This window comes from Diaphorina citri, unplaced genomic scaffold, assembly GCF_000475195.1.
Source record: "Diaphorina citri unplaced genomic scaffold, Diaci psyllid genome assembly version 1.1 scaffold1677, whole genome shotgun sequence".
NCBI lineage: Eukaryota > Metazoa > Arthropoda > Insecta > Hemiptera > Psyllidae > Diaphorina > Diaphorina citri.
Genome location: NW_007379103.1, coordinates 58053 through 78070, shown reverse-complemented (window position 1 = coordinate 78070; position 20018 = coordinate 58053). Strand labels below are relative to the sequence as shown.

The following is a 20018-nucleotide window of genomic DNA, read 5'->3' as shown; positions in this document are numbered from 1 at the left end:
ATAAACAGGGTATATTCTATTCTTATTCCCCAGGGCTATCCAGACTTGTACGAGAAGTTTGTTCTATTCTATTCTCGCTATGTATACCGACGTATTGTCGACTGTTTCAATCGGCCAGTGACCAGCGTTCCTGGAGCCATCATTACCATCAAGGACCGAGAAACGCCTGACTATGGATGGACGTTCAAGTAAGTCCCGGGTTCGAATCCCATAGTCGACACAAACAGTCGACTCGAATTACACATTAAATCTTCTTCTTCCTCGCCTTTTCCCATGTTCAGAGGGATACCCTCCAACTAGGCTGGCTATGTCAAACAAAGTTGCATTTTCTTTTCGGAACTTTCCCTCTTCTGAAGCTCTTTTCCTCTCTTTTGGCGTGATAGCGCCTGGGTACTAAACCAAGGGAAATCTAAAAGTGTGTCCAAACATAGTCGACTGGCCGTCGATCAACAGGCGAACAAGATCGCGAAATCCGCGAACATAATCGCCAAATCCGCGAACAAGATCGCGAAATCCGCGAACATAATCGCCAAATCCGCGAACAAGATCGCGAAATCCGCGAACATAATCGCCAAATCCGCGAACAAGATCGCGAAATCCGCGAACATAATCGCCAAATCCGCGAACAAGATCGCGAAATCCGCGAACATAATCGCCAAATCCGCGAACAAGATCGCGAAATCCGCGAACATAATCGCCAAATCCGCGAACAAGATCGCGAAATCCGCGAACATAATCGCCAAATCCGCGAACAAGATCGCGAAATCCGCGAACATAATCGCCAAATCCGCGAACAAGATCGCGAAATCCGCGAACATAATCGCCAAATCCGCGAACAAGATCGCGAAATCCGCGAACATAATCGCCAAATCCGCGAACAAGATCGCGAAATCCGCGAACATAATCGCCAAATCCGCGAACAAGATCGCGAAATCCGCGAACATAATCGCCAAATCCGCGAACAAGATCGCGAAATCCGCGAACATAATCGCCAAATCCGCGAACAAGATCGCGAAATCCGCGAACATAATCGCCAAATCCGCGAACAAGATCGCGAAATCCGCGAACATAATCGCCAAATCCGCGAACAAGATCGCGAAATCCGCGAACATAATCGCCAAATCCGCGAACAAGATCGCGAAATCCGCGAACATAATCGCCAAATCCGCGAACAAGATCGCGAAATCCGCGAACATAATCGCCAAATCCGCGAACAAGATCGCGAAATCCGCGAACATAATCGCCAAATCCGCGAACAAGATCGCGAAATCCGCGAACATAATCGCCAAATCCGCGAACAAGATCGCGAAATCCGCGAACATAATCGCCAAATCCGCGAACAAGATCGCGAAATCCGCGAACATAATCGCCAAATCCGCGAACAAGATCGCGAAATCCGCGAACATAATCGCCAAATCCGCGAACAAGATCGCGAAATCCGCGAACATAATCGCCAAATCCGCGAACAAGATCGCGAAATCCGCGAACATAATCGCCAAATCCGCGAACAAGATCGCGAAATCCGCGAACATAATCGCCAAATCCGCGAACAAGATCGCGAAATCCGCGAACATAATCGCCAAATCCGCGAACAAGATCGCGAAATCCGCGAACATAATCGCCAAATCCGCGAACAAGATCGCGAAATCCGCGAACATAATCGCCAAATCCGCGAACAAGATCGCGAAATCCGCGAACATAATCGCCAAATCCGCGAACAAGATCGCGAAATCCGCGAACATAATCGCCAAATCCGCGAACAAGATCGCGAAATCCGCGAACATAATCGCCAAATCCGCGAACAAGATCGCGAAATCCGCGAACATAATCGCCAAATCCGCGAACAAGATCGCGAAATCCGCGAACATAATCGCCAAATCCGCGAACAAGATCGCGAAATCCGCGAACATAATCGCCAAATCCGCGAACAAGATCGCGAAATCCGCGAACATAATCGCCAAATCCGCGAACAAGATCGCGAAATCCGCGAACATAATCGCCAAATCCGCGAACAAGATCGCGAAATCCGCGAACATAATCGCCAAATCCGCGAACAAGATCGCGAAATCCGCGAACATAATCGCCAAATCCGCGAACAAGATCGCGAAATCCGCGAACATAATCGCCAAATCCGCGAACAAGATCGCGAAATCCGCGAACATAATCGCCAAATCCGCGAACAAGATCGCGAAATCCGCGAACATAATCGCCAAATCCGCGAACAAGATCGCGAAATCCGCGAACATAATCGCCAAATCCGCGAACAAGATCGCGAAATCCGCGAACATAATCGCCAAATCCGCGAACAAGATCGCGAAATCCGCGAACATAATCGCCAAATCCGCGAACAAGATCGCGAAATCCGCGAACATAATCGCCAAATCCGCGAACAAGATCGCGAAATCCGCGAACATAATCGCCAAATCCGCGAACAAGATCGCGAAATCCGCGAACATAATCGCCAAATCCGCGAACAAGATCGCGAAATCCGCGAACATAATCGCCAAATCCGCGAACAAGATCGCGAAATCCGCGAACATAATCGCCAAATCCGCGAACAAGATCGCGAAATCCGCGAACATAATCGCCAAATCCGCGAACAAGATCGCGAAATCCGCGAACATAATCGCCAAATCCGCGAACAAGATCGCGAAATCCGCGAACATAATCGCCAAATCCGCGAACAAGATCGCGAAATCCGCGAACATAATCGCCAAATCCGCGAACAAGATCGCGAAATCCGCGAACATAATCGCCAAATCCGCGAACAAGATCGCGAAATCCGCGAACATAATCGCCAAATCCGCGAACAAGATCGCGAAATCCGCGAACATAATCGCCAAATCCGCGAACAAGATCGCGAAATCCGCGAACATAATCGCCAAATCCGCGAACAAGATCGCGAAATCCGCGAACATAATCGCCAAATCCGCGAACAAGATCGCGAAATCCGCGAACATAATCGCCAAATCCGCGAACAAGATCGCGAAATCCGCGAACATAATCGCCAAATCCGCGAACAAGATCGCGAAATCCGCGAACATAATCGCCAAATCCGCGAACAAGATCGCGAAATCCGCGAACATAATCGCCAAATCCGCGAACAAGATCGCGAAATCCGCGAACATAATCGCCAAATCCGCGAACAAGATCGCGAAATCCGCGAACATAATCGCCAAATCCGCGAACAAGATCGCGAAATCCGCGAACATAATCGCCAAATCCGCGAACAAGATCGCGAAATCCGCGAACATAATCGCCAAATCCGCGAACAAGATCGCGAAATCCGCGAACATAATCGCCAAATCCGCGAACAAGATCGCGAAATCCGCGAACATAATCGCCAAATCCGCGAACAAGATCGCGAAATCCGCGAACATAATCGCCAAATCCGCGAACAAGATCGCGAAATCCGCGAACATAATCGCCAAATCCGCGAACAAGATCGCGAAATCCGCGAACATAATCGCCAAATCCGCGAACAAGATCGCGAAATCCGCGAACATAATCGCCAAATCCGCGAACAAGATCGCGAAATCCGCGAACATAATCGCCAAATCCGCGAACAAGATCGCGAAATCCGCGAACATAATCGCCAAATCCGCGAACAAGATCGCGAAATCCGCGAACATAATCGCCAAATCCGCGAACAAGATCGCGAAATCCGCGAACATAATCGCCAAATCCGCGAACAAGATCGCGAAATCCGCGAACATAATCGCCAAATCCGCGAACAAGATCGCGAAATCCGCGAACATAATCGCCAAATCCGCGAACAAGATCGCGAAATCCGCGAACATAATCGCCAAATCCGCGAACAAGATCGCGAAATCCGCGAACATAATCGCCAAATCCGCGAACAAGATCGCGAAATCCGCGAACATAATCGCCAAATCCGCGAACAAGATCGCGAAATCCGCGAACATAATCGCCAAATCCGCGAACAAGATCGCGAAATCCGCGAACATAATCGCCAAATCCGCGAACAAGATCGCGAAATCCGCGAACATAATCGCCAAATCCGCGAACAAGATCGCGAAATCCGCGAACATAATCGCCAAATCCGCGAACAAGATCGCGAAATCCGCGAACATAATCGCCAAATCCGCGAACAAGATCGCGAAATCCGCGAACATAATCGCCAAATCCGCGAACAAGATCGCGAAATCCGCGAACATAATCGCCAAATCCGCGAACAAGATCGCGAAATCCGCGAACATAATCGCCAAATCCGCGAACAAGATCGCGAAATCCGCGAACATAATCGCCAAATCCGCGAACAAGATCGCGAAATCCGCGAACATAATCGCCAAATCCGCGAACAAGATCGCGAAATCCGCGAACATAATCGCCAAATCCGCGAACAAGATCGCGAAATCCGCGAACATAATCGCCAAATCCGCGAACAAGATCGCGAAATCCGCGAACATAATCGCCAAATCCGCGAACAAGATCGCGAAATCCGCGAACATAATCGCCAAATCCGCGAACAAGATCGCGAAATCCGCGAACATAATCGCCAAATCCGCGAACAAGATCGCGAAATCCGCGAACATAATCGCCAAATCCGCGAACAAGATCGCGAAATCCGCGAACATAATCGCCAAATCCGCGAACAAGATCGCGAAATCCGCGAACATAATCGCCAAATCCGCGAACAAGATCGCGAAATCCGCGAACATAATCGCCAAATCCGCGAACAAGATCGCGAAATCCGCGAACATAATCGCCAAATCCGCGAACAAGATCGCGAAATCCGCGAACATAATCGCCAAATCCGCGAACAAGATCGCGAAATCCGCGAACATAATCGCCAAATCCGCGAACAAGATCGCGAAATCCGCGAACATAATCGCCAAATCCGCGAACAAGATCGCGAAATCCGCGAACATAATCGCCAAATCCGCGAACAAGATCGCGAAATCCGCGAACATAATCGCCAAATCCGCGAACAAGATCGCGAAATCCGCGAACATAATCGCCAAATCCGCGAACAAGATCGCGAAATCCGCGAACATAATCGCCAAATCCGCGAACAAGATCGCGAAATCCGCGAACATAATCGCCAAATCCGCGAACAAGATCGCGAAATCCGCGAACATAATCGCCAAATCCGCGAACAAGATCGCGAAATCCGCGAACATAATCGCCAAATCCGCGAACAAGATCGCGAAATCCGCGAACATAATCGCCAAATCCGCGAACAAGATCGCGAAATCCGCGAACATAATCGCCAAATCCGCGAACAAGATCGCGAAATCCGCGAACATAATCGCCAAATCCGCGAACAAGATCGCGAAATCCGCGAACATAATCGCCAAATCCGCGAACAAGATCGCGAAATCCGCGAACATAATCGCCAAATCCGCGAACAAGATCGCGAAATCCGCGAACATAATCGCCAAATCCGCGAACAAGATCGCGAAATCCGCGAACATAATCGCCAAATCCGCGAACAAGATCGCGAAATCCGCGAACATAATCGCCAAATCCGCGAACAAGATCGCGAAATCCGCGAACATAATCGCCAAATCCGCGAACAAGATCGCGAAATCCGCGAACATAATCGCCAAATCCGCGAACAAGATCGCGAAATCCGCGAACATAATCGCCAAATCCGCGAACAAGATCGCGAAATCCGCGAACATAATCGCCAAATCCGCGAACAAGATCGCGAAATCCGCGAACATAATCGCCAAATCCGCGAACAAGATCGCGAAATCCGCGAACATAATCGCCAAATCCGCGAACAAGATCGCGAAATCCGCGAACATAATCGCCAAATCCGCGAACAAGATCGCGAAATCCGCGAACATAATCGCCAAATCCGCGAACAAGATCGCGAAATCCGCGAACATAATCGCCAAATCCGCGAACAAGATCGCGAAATCCGCGAACATAATCGCCAAATCCGCGAACAAGATCGCGAAATCCGCGAACATAATCGCCAAATCCGCGAACAAGATCGCGAAATCCGCGAACATAATCGCCAAATCCGCGAACAAGATCGCGAAATCCGCGAACATAATCGCCAAATCCGCGAACAAGATCGCGAAATCCGCGAACATAATCGCCAAATCCGCGAACAAGATCGCGAAATCCGCGAACATAATCGCCAAATCCGCGAACAAGATCGCGAAATCCGCGAACATAATCGCCAAATCCGCGAACAAGATCGCGAAATCCGCGAACATAATCGCCAAATCCGCGAACAAGATCGCGAAATCCGCGAACATAATCGCCAAATCCGCGAACAAGATCGCGAAATCCGCGAACATAATCGCCAAATCCGCGAACAAGATCGCGAAATCCGCGAACATAATCGCCAAATCCGCGAACAAGATCGCGAAATCCGCGAACATAATCGCCAAATCCGCGAACAAGATCGCGAAATCCGCGAACATAATCGCCAAATCCGCGAACAAGATCGCGAAATCCGCGAACATAATCGCCAAATCCGCGAACAAGATCGCGAAATCCGCGAACATAATCGCCAAATCCGCGAACAAGATCGCGAAATCCGCGAACATAATCGCCAAATCCGCGAACAAGATCGCGAAATCCGCGAACATAATCGCCAAATCCGCGAACAAGATCGCGAAATCCGCGAACATAATCGCCAAATCCGCGAACAAGATCGCGAAATCCGCGAACATAATCGCCAAATCCGCGAACAAGATCGCGAAATCCGCGAACATAATCGCCAAATCCGCGAACAAGATCGCGAAATCCGCGAACATAATCGCCAAATCCGCGAACAAGATCGCGAAATCCGCGAACATAATCGCCAAATCCGCGAACAAGATCGCGAAATCCGCGAACATAATCGCCAAATCCGCGAACAAGATCGCGAAATCCGCGAACATAATCGCCAAATCCGCGAACAAGATCGCGAAATCCGCGAACATAATCGCCAAATCCGCGAACAAGATCGCGAAATCCGCGAACATAATCGCCAAATCCGCGAACAAGATCGCGAAATCCGCGAACATAATCGCCAAATCCGCGAACAAGATCGCGAAATCCGCGAACATAATCGCCAAATCCGCGAACAAGATCGCGAAATCCGCGAACATAATCGCCAAATCCGCGAACAAGATCGCGAAATCCGCGAACATAATCGCCAAATCCGCGAACAAGATCGCGAAATCCGCGAACATAATCGCCAAATCCGCGAACAAGATCGCGAAATCCGCGAACATAATCGCCAAATCCGCGAACAAGATCGCGAAATCCGCGAACATAATCGCCAAATCCGCGAACAAGATCGCGAAATCCGCGAACATAATCGCCAAATCCGCGAACAAGATCGCGAAATCCGCGAACATAATCGCCAAATCCGCGAACAAGATCGCGAAATCCGCGAACATAATCGCCAAATCCGCGAACAAGATCGCGAAATCCGCGAACATAATCGCCAAATCCGCGAACAAGATCGCGAAATCCGCGAACATAATCGCCAAATCCGCGAACAAGATCGCGAAATCCGCGAACATAATCGCCAAATCCGCGAACAAGATCGCGAAATCCGCGAACATAATCGCCAAATCCGCGAACAAGATCGCGAAATCCGCGAACATAATCGCCAAATCCGCGAACAAGATCGCGAAATCCGCGAACATAATCGCCAAATCCGCGAACAAGATCGCGAAATCCGCGAACATAATCGCCAAATCCGCGAACAAGATCGCGAAATCCGCGAACATAATCGCCAAATCCGCGAACAAGATCGCGAAATCCGCGAACATAATCGCCAAATCCGCGAACAAGATCGCGAAATCCGCGAACATAATCGCCAAATCCGCGAACAAGATCGCGAAATCCGCGAACATAATCGCCAAATCCGCGAACAAGATCGCGAAATCCGCGAACATAATCGCCAAATCCGCGAACAAGATCGCGAAATCCGCGAACATAATCGCCAAATCCGCGAACAAGATCGCGAAATCCGCGAACATAATCGCCAAATCCGCGAACAAGATCGCGAAATCCGCGAACATAATCGCCAAATCCGCGAACAAGATCGCGAAATCCGCGAACATAATCGCCAAATCCGCGAACAAGATCGCGAAATCCGCGAACATAATCGCCAAATCCGCGAACAAGATCGCGAAATCCGCGAACATAATCGCCAAATCCGCGAACAAGATCGCGAAATCCGCGAACATAATCGCCAAATCCGCGAACAAGATCGCGAAATCCGCGAACATAATCGCCAAATCCGCGAACAAGATCGCGAAATCCGCGAACATAATCGCCAAATCCGCGAACAAGATCGCGAAATCCGCGAACATAATCGCCAAATCCGCGAACAAGATCGCGAAATCCGCGAACATAATCGCCAAATCCGCGAACAAGATCGCGAAATCCGCGAACATAATCGCCAAATCCGCGAACAAGATCGCGAAATCCGCGAACATAATCGCCAAATCCGCGAACAAGATCGCGAAATCCGCGAACATAATCGCCAAATCCGCGAACAAGATCGCGAAATCCGCGAACATAATCGCCAAATCCGCGAACAAGATCGCGAAATCCGCGAACATAATCGCCAAATCCGCGAACAAGATCGCGAAATCCGCGAACATAATCGCCAAATCCGCGAACAAGATCGCGAAATCCGCGAACATAATCGCCAAATCCGCGAACAAGATCGCGAAATCCGCGAACATAATCGCCAAATCCGCGAACAAGATCGCGAAATCCGCGAACATAATCGCCAAATCCGCGAACAAGATCGCGAAATCCGCGAACATAATCGCCAAATCCGCGAACAAGATCGCGAAATCCGCGAACATAATCGCCAAATCCGCGAACAAGATCGCGAAATCCGCGAACATAATCGCCAAATCCGCGAACAAGATCGCGAAATCCGCGAACATAATCGCCAAATCCGCGAACAAGATCGCGAAATCCGCGAACATAATCGCCAAATCCGCGAACAAGATCGCGAAATCCGCGAACATAATCGCCAAATCCGCGAACAAGATCGCGAAATCCGCGAACATAATCGCCAAATCCGCGAACAAGATCGCGAAATCCGCGAACATAATCGCCAAATCCGCGAACAAGATCGCGAAATCCGCGAACATAATCGCCAAATCCGCGAACAAGATCGCGAAATCCGCGAACATAATCGCCAAATCCGCGAACAAGATCGCGAAATCCGCGAACATAATCGCCAAATCCGCGAACAAGATCGCGAAATCCGCGAACATAATCGCCAAATCCGCGAACAAGATCGCGAAATCCGCGAACATAATCGCCAAATCCGCGAACAAGATCGCGAAATCCGCGAACATAATCGCCAAATCCGCGAACAAGATCGCGAAATCCGCGAACATAATCGCCAAATCCGCGAACAAGATCGCGAAATCCGCGAACATAATCGCCAAATCCGCGAACAAGATCGCGAAATCCGCGAACATAATCGCCAAATCCGCGAACAAGATCGCGAAATCCGCGAACATAATCGCCAAATCCGCGAACAAGATCGCGAAATCCGCGAACATAATCGCCAAATCCGCGAACAAGATCGCGAAATCCGCGAACATAATCGCCAAATCCGCGAACAAGATCGCGAAATCCGCGAACATAATCGCCAAATCCGCGAACAAGATCGCGAAATCCGCGAACATAATCGCCAAATCCGCGAACAAGATCGCGAAATCCGCGAACATAATCGCCAAATCCGCGAACAAGATCGCGAAATCCGCGAACATAATCGCCAAATCCGCGAACAAGATCGCGAAATCCGCGAACATAATCGCCAAATCCGCGAACATTATCGCGAAATCCGCGAACATAATCGCGAAATCCGCGAACATAATCGCGAAATTCGCGAACATAATCGCGAAACCCGCGAACATAATCGCCAAATCCGCGAACATAATCGCCAAATCCGCGAACAAAATCGCCAAATCCGCGAACATAATCGTCGACCAACGTGTCTGAATTTGGCCTCGTATAACTAAATTACACCTTAAATGAATTTAATGAATTTACAGGTACACAGGTACTGAATCAACGTGTCTGAATTTGGCCTCGTATAACTATCTCGGCTTCGGTGAAAACACTGGCCTCTGCACGGAGCGTTCTAAGGAGAGTGTTAAACAGTCTGGATGTGCCTTGTGCAGCCCTTCAGGTGAAATTGGTAAGTATAGGTGTATTTTATTATGGTTCTTTTAATTCCACCAAGGAAATTCCTCTTTGGAAACTGGCCTCTGCACGGAGCGTTCTAAGGAGAGTGTCAAACAGTCTGGATGTGCCTTGTGCAGCCCTTCAGGTGAAATTGGTAAGTATACAGTTATGTGCAAAAGTGGTTCAACTTCCACCAAGGAAATTCCTCTTTGGAAGTATTAGCGCGACCACACTTGCTGCCATGGGCCTCTTTTGTATTGTCAATGGTTTTCTGAAAGAGGGTCCCTGAGTATAATTTTGCTATTTTTTGTTGAAAAAATCCAAGAATTAAAGAGTCTGTCTCTCATCTTAGGAGATATGTTTTAATGCATGGGTTTGTAAACACCATGGAATAAGCTTTTTTTCAAGTCTAAACACACTACAATGTACACGGTATGCCTACTTGTATTTTTATACATATGAGACTATATGCGATACGGTATCTATGTAGCTGATTTGTACCTATCTAATACTTAATGTGACACATGGAGTAGTGGCTTCTAATTTCCTATCCCTTCAATAAACAATATCTTCTCTTCCCCTCTGCCTTGTGCAAGGTCTCAGCATATATTAAAGCACTGAGTATCCATGTGAAATTGTGAATCCAATTCAATAGATTGACCCGTTAAAGTCTCAGCTGACAAAGATTAGTGAATCTGAATATTTCGGGACAATCAGAGATATAGAGATACAATGAAAATAGAAACATGCCTACGTAACAGTGTTTCGCTTTTTTCTTTTCTTTAAAGGGAAAATAAATAAGATAGGCAGAGTGTCTACCAGAAGAGAAAATAGGGGATTGTCAAGGAAATTAATGAAAACTGGACAAAGTCAGGAAATTTGGAAAAATACTAATTAGAGTTAGTCTAATTTCCTATCCCTTCAATAAACAATATCTTCTCTTCCCCTATGCTTTGTGCAAGGTCTCAGCATATATTAAAGCACTGAGTATCCATGTGAATCCAATTCAATAGATTGACCCGTTAAAGTCTCAGCTGACAAAGATTAGTGAATCTGAATACTTCGGGACAATCAGAGATATACAATGAAAATAGAAACATGCTTAGGTAACAGTGCTTCGCTTTTTTCTTTTCTATAAGGGAAAACAAATAAGATGGGCAGAGTGTCTACCAGACGAGAAAATAGGGAATTGTCAAGGAAATTAATGAAAACTGGAAAAAGTCAGGAAATTTGGAAAAATACTAATTAAAGTCGGGAAATTTTGCAAATGATTGACGGAAATCTGGTTTTTGATCGACATGAAATTTGATCAAAGTGGTACAATTCTTTGAAATTAAAATAAAGTCACCTACCAGAAAGTAATCTAGCCCGTGGGAACTTTCTCGTTATAGCAAAAATATAGATCAGTGTGGCACCATTCAGGCCTGGCAGATTCAATTAGGACATTTAGATTGTCAAAACATGAAATTTGATCAAAGTGGTACAATTCTTTGAAATTAAAATAAAGTCACCGACCCAAAAAGTAGTCTAGCCCGTGGGAACTTTCTTGTTATAGAAAAAATATAGATCAGTGTGGCACCATTCAGGCCTGGCAGATTCAATTAGGACATTTAGATTGTCGAAAATTAGATTGATTTAAGTTTGGACATGAGTAAATTAACTTAGATTCTCCCTTGATCCCGAGTGACCTTTTGAGTAGGGAACGTCTACAATGTACCGGTCGCTATGCGCATTTATATGTCATAGCTACTCATTTTCCTCACGAGGCTGAGTGGGCCCCGCAACAGCCAGTTAATATGCTAATGGGGAAATACAGGGTTGCTCAGAAACTTTGAATGCACAGGGTATACTCGTGTCAAATGGACACAATAAGGCTCTTACTCTCGAGAAAACTGTTATTTAGAGTTTTCTCGAGCGTTTAAAAAATTAAGTTTTCTTTTTCTTCTATGACTCCTAAATTCCAAAATATCCGGAATTTTTGCAGCGGATCATTCCAGGATCAGAATTTCATTTTCAGCTCCTAAGTAGAACTTTTTTGATGTTTTAAGTTAGTGTTGTAAAAATGCAAGTTTGAGTCATCAGTCACCTTGTAGGTACTTGCTATACATTGAATTTATCTCGTAGGTACAACCAACCTACCTACTTACACCGTAGTCCGTACTCAACTTACATTCTGTAATACAATACTTAAACCATTGTTTCAACTGTGGGGAAAAATAGACCAATGTGATATACATAGGTATACCATATACTCCATATAGTCACATCCGTTATAGTGCTACATTAATTGCCCGATATTTATTCCAATGACAAAGGCAGTGTAGCGTTTTGGCTGACCTTTGTTCGATGGGAAGAGAAATCGCCTCTTTGTCTGCTTTCTTGATGTCTGGAATCGAAATGCTTTTTACGTCGTGTAAAACCTATGCGAAATAAGTTACGGGGAAAAAAATGGGAAATTCGATGACTGATTTACAGAGCCTGTTAAATCTTATGAGTTTCATAATTTCATGACTCAAAGTGATTAAATCATCACCGTAAACTCCCTAACAAATGATGAAAATGAAATTTGACTAGTATTTTGCTAGTTTGAACTTCATATGTAACTGAAGATATCTTATGTATTATATTGTTTCAATTAGCTAAATGTGAAACCTGAGAAGTAAATGTCAATAAACATGTCTCAACTAGGCATATTGACGTGATTCAGTAACACTTCCTAGCACTTAAGCTAAATCAGTTGCATTTCCCTGTGACCTAATCGACCAGAGAGGCTCATAATTTGATTTAAAACAAGCCTATGACACTTGATCGTTTATTTCAATGAACGAGGAGCGTAATATCAAGTTGTGTCGTTAAGTATGAGGTTTACGGCTTCCAATAACAGGGGAATGTTATAGCATAGCCTAACTATAGCATGGTGACAAAATCGATGTATTGTGTTGCCTAATACGGGGTGTTGCAAGGCGCTCGCCTGGTGCCCTAGAATGGATTTTTTTTTTTTACCTACATGATGCATAATCATAATAGAGTTCTAATTCTAAAGATCTAAAGGTGATGGAAAATGTCTCAGGCATATCTTCCACTCAAGAGTCTAATATTTTATATTATTACGATCTAAGAGTTCCATAGGTCGTCATTAGGTTATTACACCAAATTTTAGAGCCATTTTCAGTCACTACCTTTTATTTTACATTGGACCTGGCACATATGTGCCATCATACACTACGATTTGTTTTACGGTTAGATCGAACATAGATTGCACAGTTTTGCTCGGTAAGTACACACAATACAGAAATTTTACATAGTTTCACGTCTACAAGTCTACACGAACAATTTGTCAATTGTCTATCGTACGATGAGAGCGTGAACCTAGCACTTAAGCTAAATCAGTTGCATTTCCCTGTGACCTAATCGACCAGAGAGGCTCATAATTTGATTTAAAACAAGCCTATGACAGTTGATCGTTTATTTCAATGAACGAGGAGCGTAATATCAAGTTGTGCCGTTAAGTATGAGGTTTACGGCTTTCAATAACAGGGGAATGTTATAGCATAGCCTAACTATAGCATGGTGACAGAATCGATGTATTGTGTTGCCTAATACGGGGTGTTGCAAGGCGCTCGCCTGGTGCCCTAGAATGGATTGTTTTTTTTTTACCTACATAATAGAGTTCTAATTCTAAAGATCTAAAGGTGATGGAAAATGTCCCAGGCATATCTTCCACTCAAGAGTCTAATATTTTATATTATTACGGTCTAAGAGTTCCATAGGTCGTCATTAGGTTATTACACCTTTTATTTTACATTGGACCTGGCACATATGTGCCATCATACGCTACGATTTGTTTTACGGTTAGATCGAAGATAGATCGCACAGTTTTGCTCGGTAGGTACACACAGTACAGAAATTTTACATAGTTTCACGTCCACAAGTCCACACGAACAATTTGTCAATTGTCTATCGTACGATGAGAGCGTAATAAAAGAAAAAGAAAATCTGTTTCGTGTGTACCCAGCAAATCTCCAACGGGTATCTGAACATGAACACATTACCGTTCATATCAATACCGCGAATTTACGTGGACTTATGATAACAGAATTAGCTACTTTATAGTTTACCAGAAATTTTCTATAGACCCATTTTCAGATTTCCCTGAACTCTCTCCAAATTACTATAGCTCTACATAAGTCCGATCGAGCCCCAGTTTAATGAGGAAATTCCTGGAAAGATTCGAGTCTTGAAAAGTGTGCCGCTGTGGCAACAATATTGGGAATCGCTGATTTAAGGGCTTGATAGAGATTTATCGCCACTGTATAATGTATATCTGCCAAGGAGGGACAACAGTCAAACTTGCTTTGCTCGTTCAATTCCCAACACCCCTATCCCTCTCCTAATACTTTTTCACCAAATATTATTTCTTTTTTTTACCTCTAACTTAAACATGGTTTTATTTACTTATTTGCAAACTTTACCTATGAAATATACAAGACCTTGTTTAGACTGCGGGGGTACAGGTACTTTCCAGTCTCACTCTGGCAGGATAAACAAGGTATATTCTATTATTTGTTAGGTTTATATTAGAAATCCTATGTATTAACATTATTTCTTACCGTTTATATTATTACAAATACAAGTATCCAATAATAATATAAACGGTAAGAAATAAGGCATATTCTATTCCAGGGTTGTCCAACCCGCGGCCCAAGGGCCGCATGCGGCCCGCGAGTTCATTTCTGTGGCCCGCGAAAGCCCACAAAAACCCGTGTAGAAGGCCCCACCTGTGAGTTGAATTTTTAACTTTGCGGCCCGCCAACTCTCTACCTTGGTCTCTTGTGGCCCTCAGGTGCGCAAAAGTTGGACAACCCTGTTCTATTCTATTCTAATGTCGGTCACGTCTTATTCCCAGGTACCCACAAGCTCCATCTAGAAGTCGAGGCCCTCACTGCCCAATTCCTAGGCGTGGAAAGCTGTATGGTTATCGGCATGGGGTATGCCTCTAACAAGGAAGGTCTTATTGTTCTGAAATAGAAGACAGAAGGACAGGATACGATAAAGCTAGCCGTTATAAACTAGCTGGAAACTAGTATTTGAACTTTTCCTTCCCAAATAACTTTTTTTAGGAGGTTGGATCGAGAGAGTTGTAACTGCTAGGGTCTCACCATCCCGAAAGCGAAGAGAGAAGGAAGACAGGATAGGAGAAAGCCAGTCCTTCCGAGGACGAACATTAGCCTTCCAGGATAAAATACGCCCCGGGCGGGAATCGAATCCGCGGCCTAGCCCGTACAAGGCAGTCCCGCTACCAACCAAGCTAACTAGACTGGCCTTTTAATTGGAAATTGCATTTAATTTTTTTTTTTTTTTTTTTTTTTCACCTATTATTATGTTAGCCCCTAGCTAGGTAGTGTAATCGAACTCATCATGTGGTTAGTTCACTTGACAGTTTGTATTACAGTTCCTAATGAATCATTGAAATTAAGTAACGTTGTGCATGGTTGATAACCACCTGGATGTGCTACTTTTCCTGGCGATGATCACAAATTTTCGGAGTCTGCCCTATGCTGAAGGGAAAAAATGCCCGGGCCCCCTCCCCTGAATACAGCCCTGTCTACAGAAGCACACAGGAACAGTAAACCATGGTATTTAATACTCAGTGATTGCTGACCATAGCTAATAAGAGTAATGAGCTAATATTGAAACACCAGTGCCACTGACTGCATAATTATGAAGATAGTTAAGACCTAAGTTCTATTCCACGAACAACTTTGCACTCTCCACTCACTCCATACGTGGAAAAAACGTCGTGCCGTTTGTCAATATTTTAAAAAATTTCAAAATATTAATGCGCCAGCCTAGTTAGCTTGGTTGGTAGCGCGTCTACCTTGTCAGCGCTAGGCCGCGGGCTCGATTCCGGAAAAAACGTCGTGCCGTTTGTCAATATTTTAAAAAATTTCAAAATATTAATGCGCCAGCCTAGTTAGCTTGGTTGGTAGCGCGTCTGCCTTGTAAGCGCTAGGCCGCGGGCTCGATTCTAGCCCGGGGCGGATTTCACCCTCAACGGATAAAGTTCGTTCTCGGAACGGCTGGCTTTCTCCTATCCTTTCTTCTCTCTTCACTTTCGGAACGATAAGACCTTAGCAGTTTCAATTCCCTCTAACAAAACCTCTTGAAAAAAAAATCGCTTTGCAACTAATTGTAGAAACAGAAACTACTTTGGCACAAGCAGGGCTACCTAATGTTATATTATTTTTAATTTCCTTATCCTATAGGAAGGAAAGTAATGTTTAATTTGCGAATCGCGGATCTAAAAACCACTTGATACTCAGCAGACATTCCATTACTGGTACATGAGTGGAATACTTGGTCAAGACAAGTTGCATCACTTGAGATTTGTTTTGATCATTTTCAAGCACGCTTCTTATGTCCAGACAGATAAATACCGAGTCTATTAGCAGAACTGCTTCCTCTTTTTAATGATGCATAGTGAGCATTTTTTTTTTTTTTTAGATTTGATAGAGGGAATTGTGACTACCAAGGTCTTAAACTGTGTCCAGTGGACACAGTTTATGTGTGGACACTGTCCACACGAAACCGTACACTGCCTCGACAACATAGATTCACCTCGTCAGTCGATTCGCCGTCGTCAATCGACTATGTGTTGCCAGTGGACACAGCTTCAAAGAGAGGAAAAAGTCAGGATAGCGAAAAGTTGCTTTTTTTAGATTTGATAGAGGGAATTGTGACTGCCAAGGTCTTAAACTGTGTCCACACATAGTCGACGCTGTCGACTGAAACCGTACACTACCTCGACAACATAGATTCACCTCGTCAGTCGATTCGCGATCGACTATGTGTGGCCAGTGGACACAGCTTCATCGTCCCGAAAACAAAGAGAGGAAAAAGTCGGGATAGCGAAAAGTTGCTAAATTCCACAGTAATCCATAGAGAACTTTATAAAAACTTCTAACGAACATGCTGACAATAATAATATTCTTGAGTGGAAGGTAACCACTAGCCGATGTTAACACCGGAGACGTTCTCTACCACCTAACCCTTGGAGTTCTATTATTATGTGGTCAAATTCTCGAATAAATGAGGATAAAATACCATGCCTCGGCTGGGATTGAACCCACGCCCTCCTGTTTACCAGGCGAGCGTCTTGACTACTATGCTTCCGAGACAAGAAAAAGGATTTTTCGTTTGGTATAATTGATTTAAAACAAAATAAATTAGTACAAAAATATTGTTTTTATTTTTCTTTATTTTTAATTACCTAACTTGGGTAGGTATACAAATTTAATGATACAAAGTGGAAGCAATATTGCCTGTGTCAAAATTTAAAATCGGAAAATTCAACACCCTATTGCTGCTTTTAACAGTGCAAAAATAACAGTAAAAAATAACAAATAAAACAGGTTTGTTAACAAATACAGAAAACAACAAACTTTTCACCCAATAAAAATACATTTTTTTATGAAAAAGTGCAGTTTAAACTTTAAAACTTGAAATTTACCAACTTAATTACGAACAAAAACGTAATATGCTTTCCCGAGTGAGGTTGTCCCTCCAGTAATGCCTTCTGAAGTCCGGCCTCCAGACTAGAAGGCGCTGGAAATGAAAGGGTCACGAAAAGAATCATGCTTCTCTCATCACGGGACTCAAAGTGTCGCGCGCGACAGTGCGTGTGTTTCGACATAATAGTGAGTATGCATGTTGTGATTTCACCTAAAATAGAATAGAATATACACTGTTTGTATTTTAAGAATGAGACTGAAAAGTCCCTTTACGCCCACAGACTCATAATGTTGGTAGACAAGTAGACATAATGATTTTAGATTGTAGACTCCGCAACTTTATGAATTTCCATTTAAAATTAGAAATGAAGGGAATTTAACTCATACAATTCACAAGTTACTTGATTTCTAATATTGTGATTTATTGGCACTTCGCAGCAACTTCGGTGGTCGAGTGGGTATCACACGAGGCTTGTACAACGAAAAGAATCATGCTTCTCTCATCACGGGACTCAAAGTATCGCGCGCGACAGTGCGTGTGTTTCGACATAATAGTGAGTATGCATGCTGTAATGTTGTTATGTTGACTAGTTAACGAGGGCTGTCTGGTGTTATCGGATGAGAAAAATCATGCTTCTCTCATCACGGGACTCAAAGTATCACGCGCGACAGTGCGTGTGTTTCGACATAATAGTGAGTATGCATGTTGTGATTGTTGTGATTTCACCTAAAATAGAATAGAATATACCCTGTTTGTATTGCAAGAATGAGACTGAAAAGTCCCTTTACTCCCACAGACTCATAATGATGGTAGACAAGTAGACATAATGATTTTAGATTGTAGACTCCGCAACTTTATGAATTTCCATTTAAATTAGAAATGAAGGGAATTTAACTTATACAAATCACAAGTTACTTGATTTCTAATATTGTGATTTATTGGCACTTCGCAGCAACTTCTGTGGTCGAGTGGGTATCACACGAGGCTTGTACGCTTGAAATTTACCAACTTAATTACGAACAAAAACGTAATATGTTGCGTGATGAAATAATAAGTGATTTGGAAAATGGTAAATAAAAATATTCAACAAAAAAGTTACACATGAAAAATACAGGAAAAACGCAACTTTCGAGCTCCTGTTAAAATTCCCGGAAAATATCACAAAATATGTATATACCTAAGATTTACTAAGTAGGTAAATGATAGATAATAAATTATTAATTTTGTTGAACAAAAAATACCTATGTGGAATAAAATCAGGAATGATGTGAAAATGTTACCTACATATTTAAATATTTTTGAGGAATAAATAACAACTGGAATGAAATAATGATTGAATTGGAATGGTTACCTAATACATTGGTATTTAAATATTTTCATGGAAGAACTGCTTGATCCTATATTAAGAAGGGTAGAGGAAGAAACATGGATTTTGAGGTTCACTACAATTTAAAAAAAATTTACTTCCATTTAATTGACTGGAAAATAAAAATAATTTCCATTGACTGGAAATAACTATTTCCTTGAGCAAATGGAGAAAATGGCATATATTAAAATAATGAAAGAAACCCATTCAATAACTGCTTGATCCTATATTAAGGGTAGAGGAAGAAACATGGATTTTGAGGTTCACTACAATTTAAAAAATTAAAAATACTTCCATTTAGGTAATTGACTGGAAAATAAAAATAATTTACATTGACTGGAAATAGCTACATATTTCATTGAGCAAATGGAGAAAATGGCATATATTGAAATAATGAAAGAAACCCATTCAACACGGTGAAAATATCACGATAATAATACCTATTTGGTACCCTATCTATGGTAGTGATAAAGGCGTTTTAGTTTTTAATTTATAATAAATAAAGTGTATATGAAAATAAAAATAGTTATTCCATTTATTAAGGCCTATTTGGTACCTATCTATCTATGGTAGTGATTAAGGCATTTTAATTCATAATTAATATAATGAGTATACCAAAATAAAAATAGTTATTCCATTTTATTAAGGCCTATTTGGTACCTATCTATCTATGGTAGTGATTAAGGCATTTTAATTCATAATTAATATAATGTGTGTACCAAAATAAAAATAGTTATTCCATTTTATTAAGGGAATTTCAGTTGAGCAAATAATATTCAATGGCAATGGTGTGATGAAAGGAATGTCAATAGTAATCCGGGGGAGGTTAGAATCTGAGGCTTTCTCTACCACCTAACCCTTGGAGCTTCATTGAGGGTTGAGCCTGCGTTCTTCTGTTTACCAGACGAGCGCCTTGACAGTCACTTATAAGGCTGGAGTTCTATTTTTCGGAAGTTCTTGGGGGGGGGGGGGGGGGTCATATTTTTAAAAAAATAAAAAT

General features: G+C 43.5%; 1 protein-coding gene and 1 long non-coding RNA gene across 2 annotated transcripts in view; one reads left to right on the top strand and one right to left on the bottom strand.

Moving 5' to 3' along the window:
- Nucleotides 1-21: 21 nt before the first annotated feature.
- LOC108253376 (serine palmitoyltransferase 2-like) overlaps nucleotides 22-20018 on the top strand; it is a gene marked incomplete at its 5' end in the record, with an annotated part of 21125 nt that continues 1128 nt past the window's right edge. Inside the window, 4 exons of the mRNA XM_026829130.1 lie at nucleotides 22-188; nucleotides 10008-10153; nucleotides 15047-15148; nucleotides 18090-18205. Of these exons, the coding sequence (XP_026684931.1) occupies nucleotides 22-188; nucleotides 10008-10153; nucleotides 15047-15148; nucleotides 18090-18205 (531 nt within the window). The remainder of the gene's footprint in view (nucleotides 189-10007; nucleotides 10154-15046; nucleotides 15149-18089; nucleotides 18206-20018) is intronic.
- LOC113470582 lies at nucleotides 18687-20012 on the bottom strand. The gene is made up of 2 exons (XR_003393590.1): nucleotides 19434-20012; nucleotides 18687-19232 (listed from the first exon to the last, which is right to left on the bottom strand). It is a non-coding gene; the product is annotated as an uncharacterized LOC113470582 (long non-coding RNA).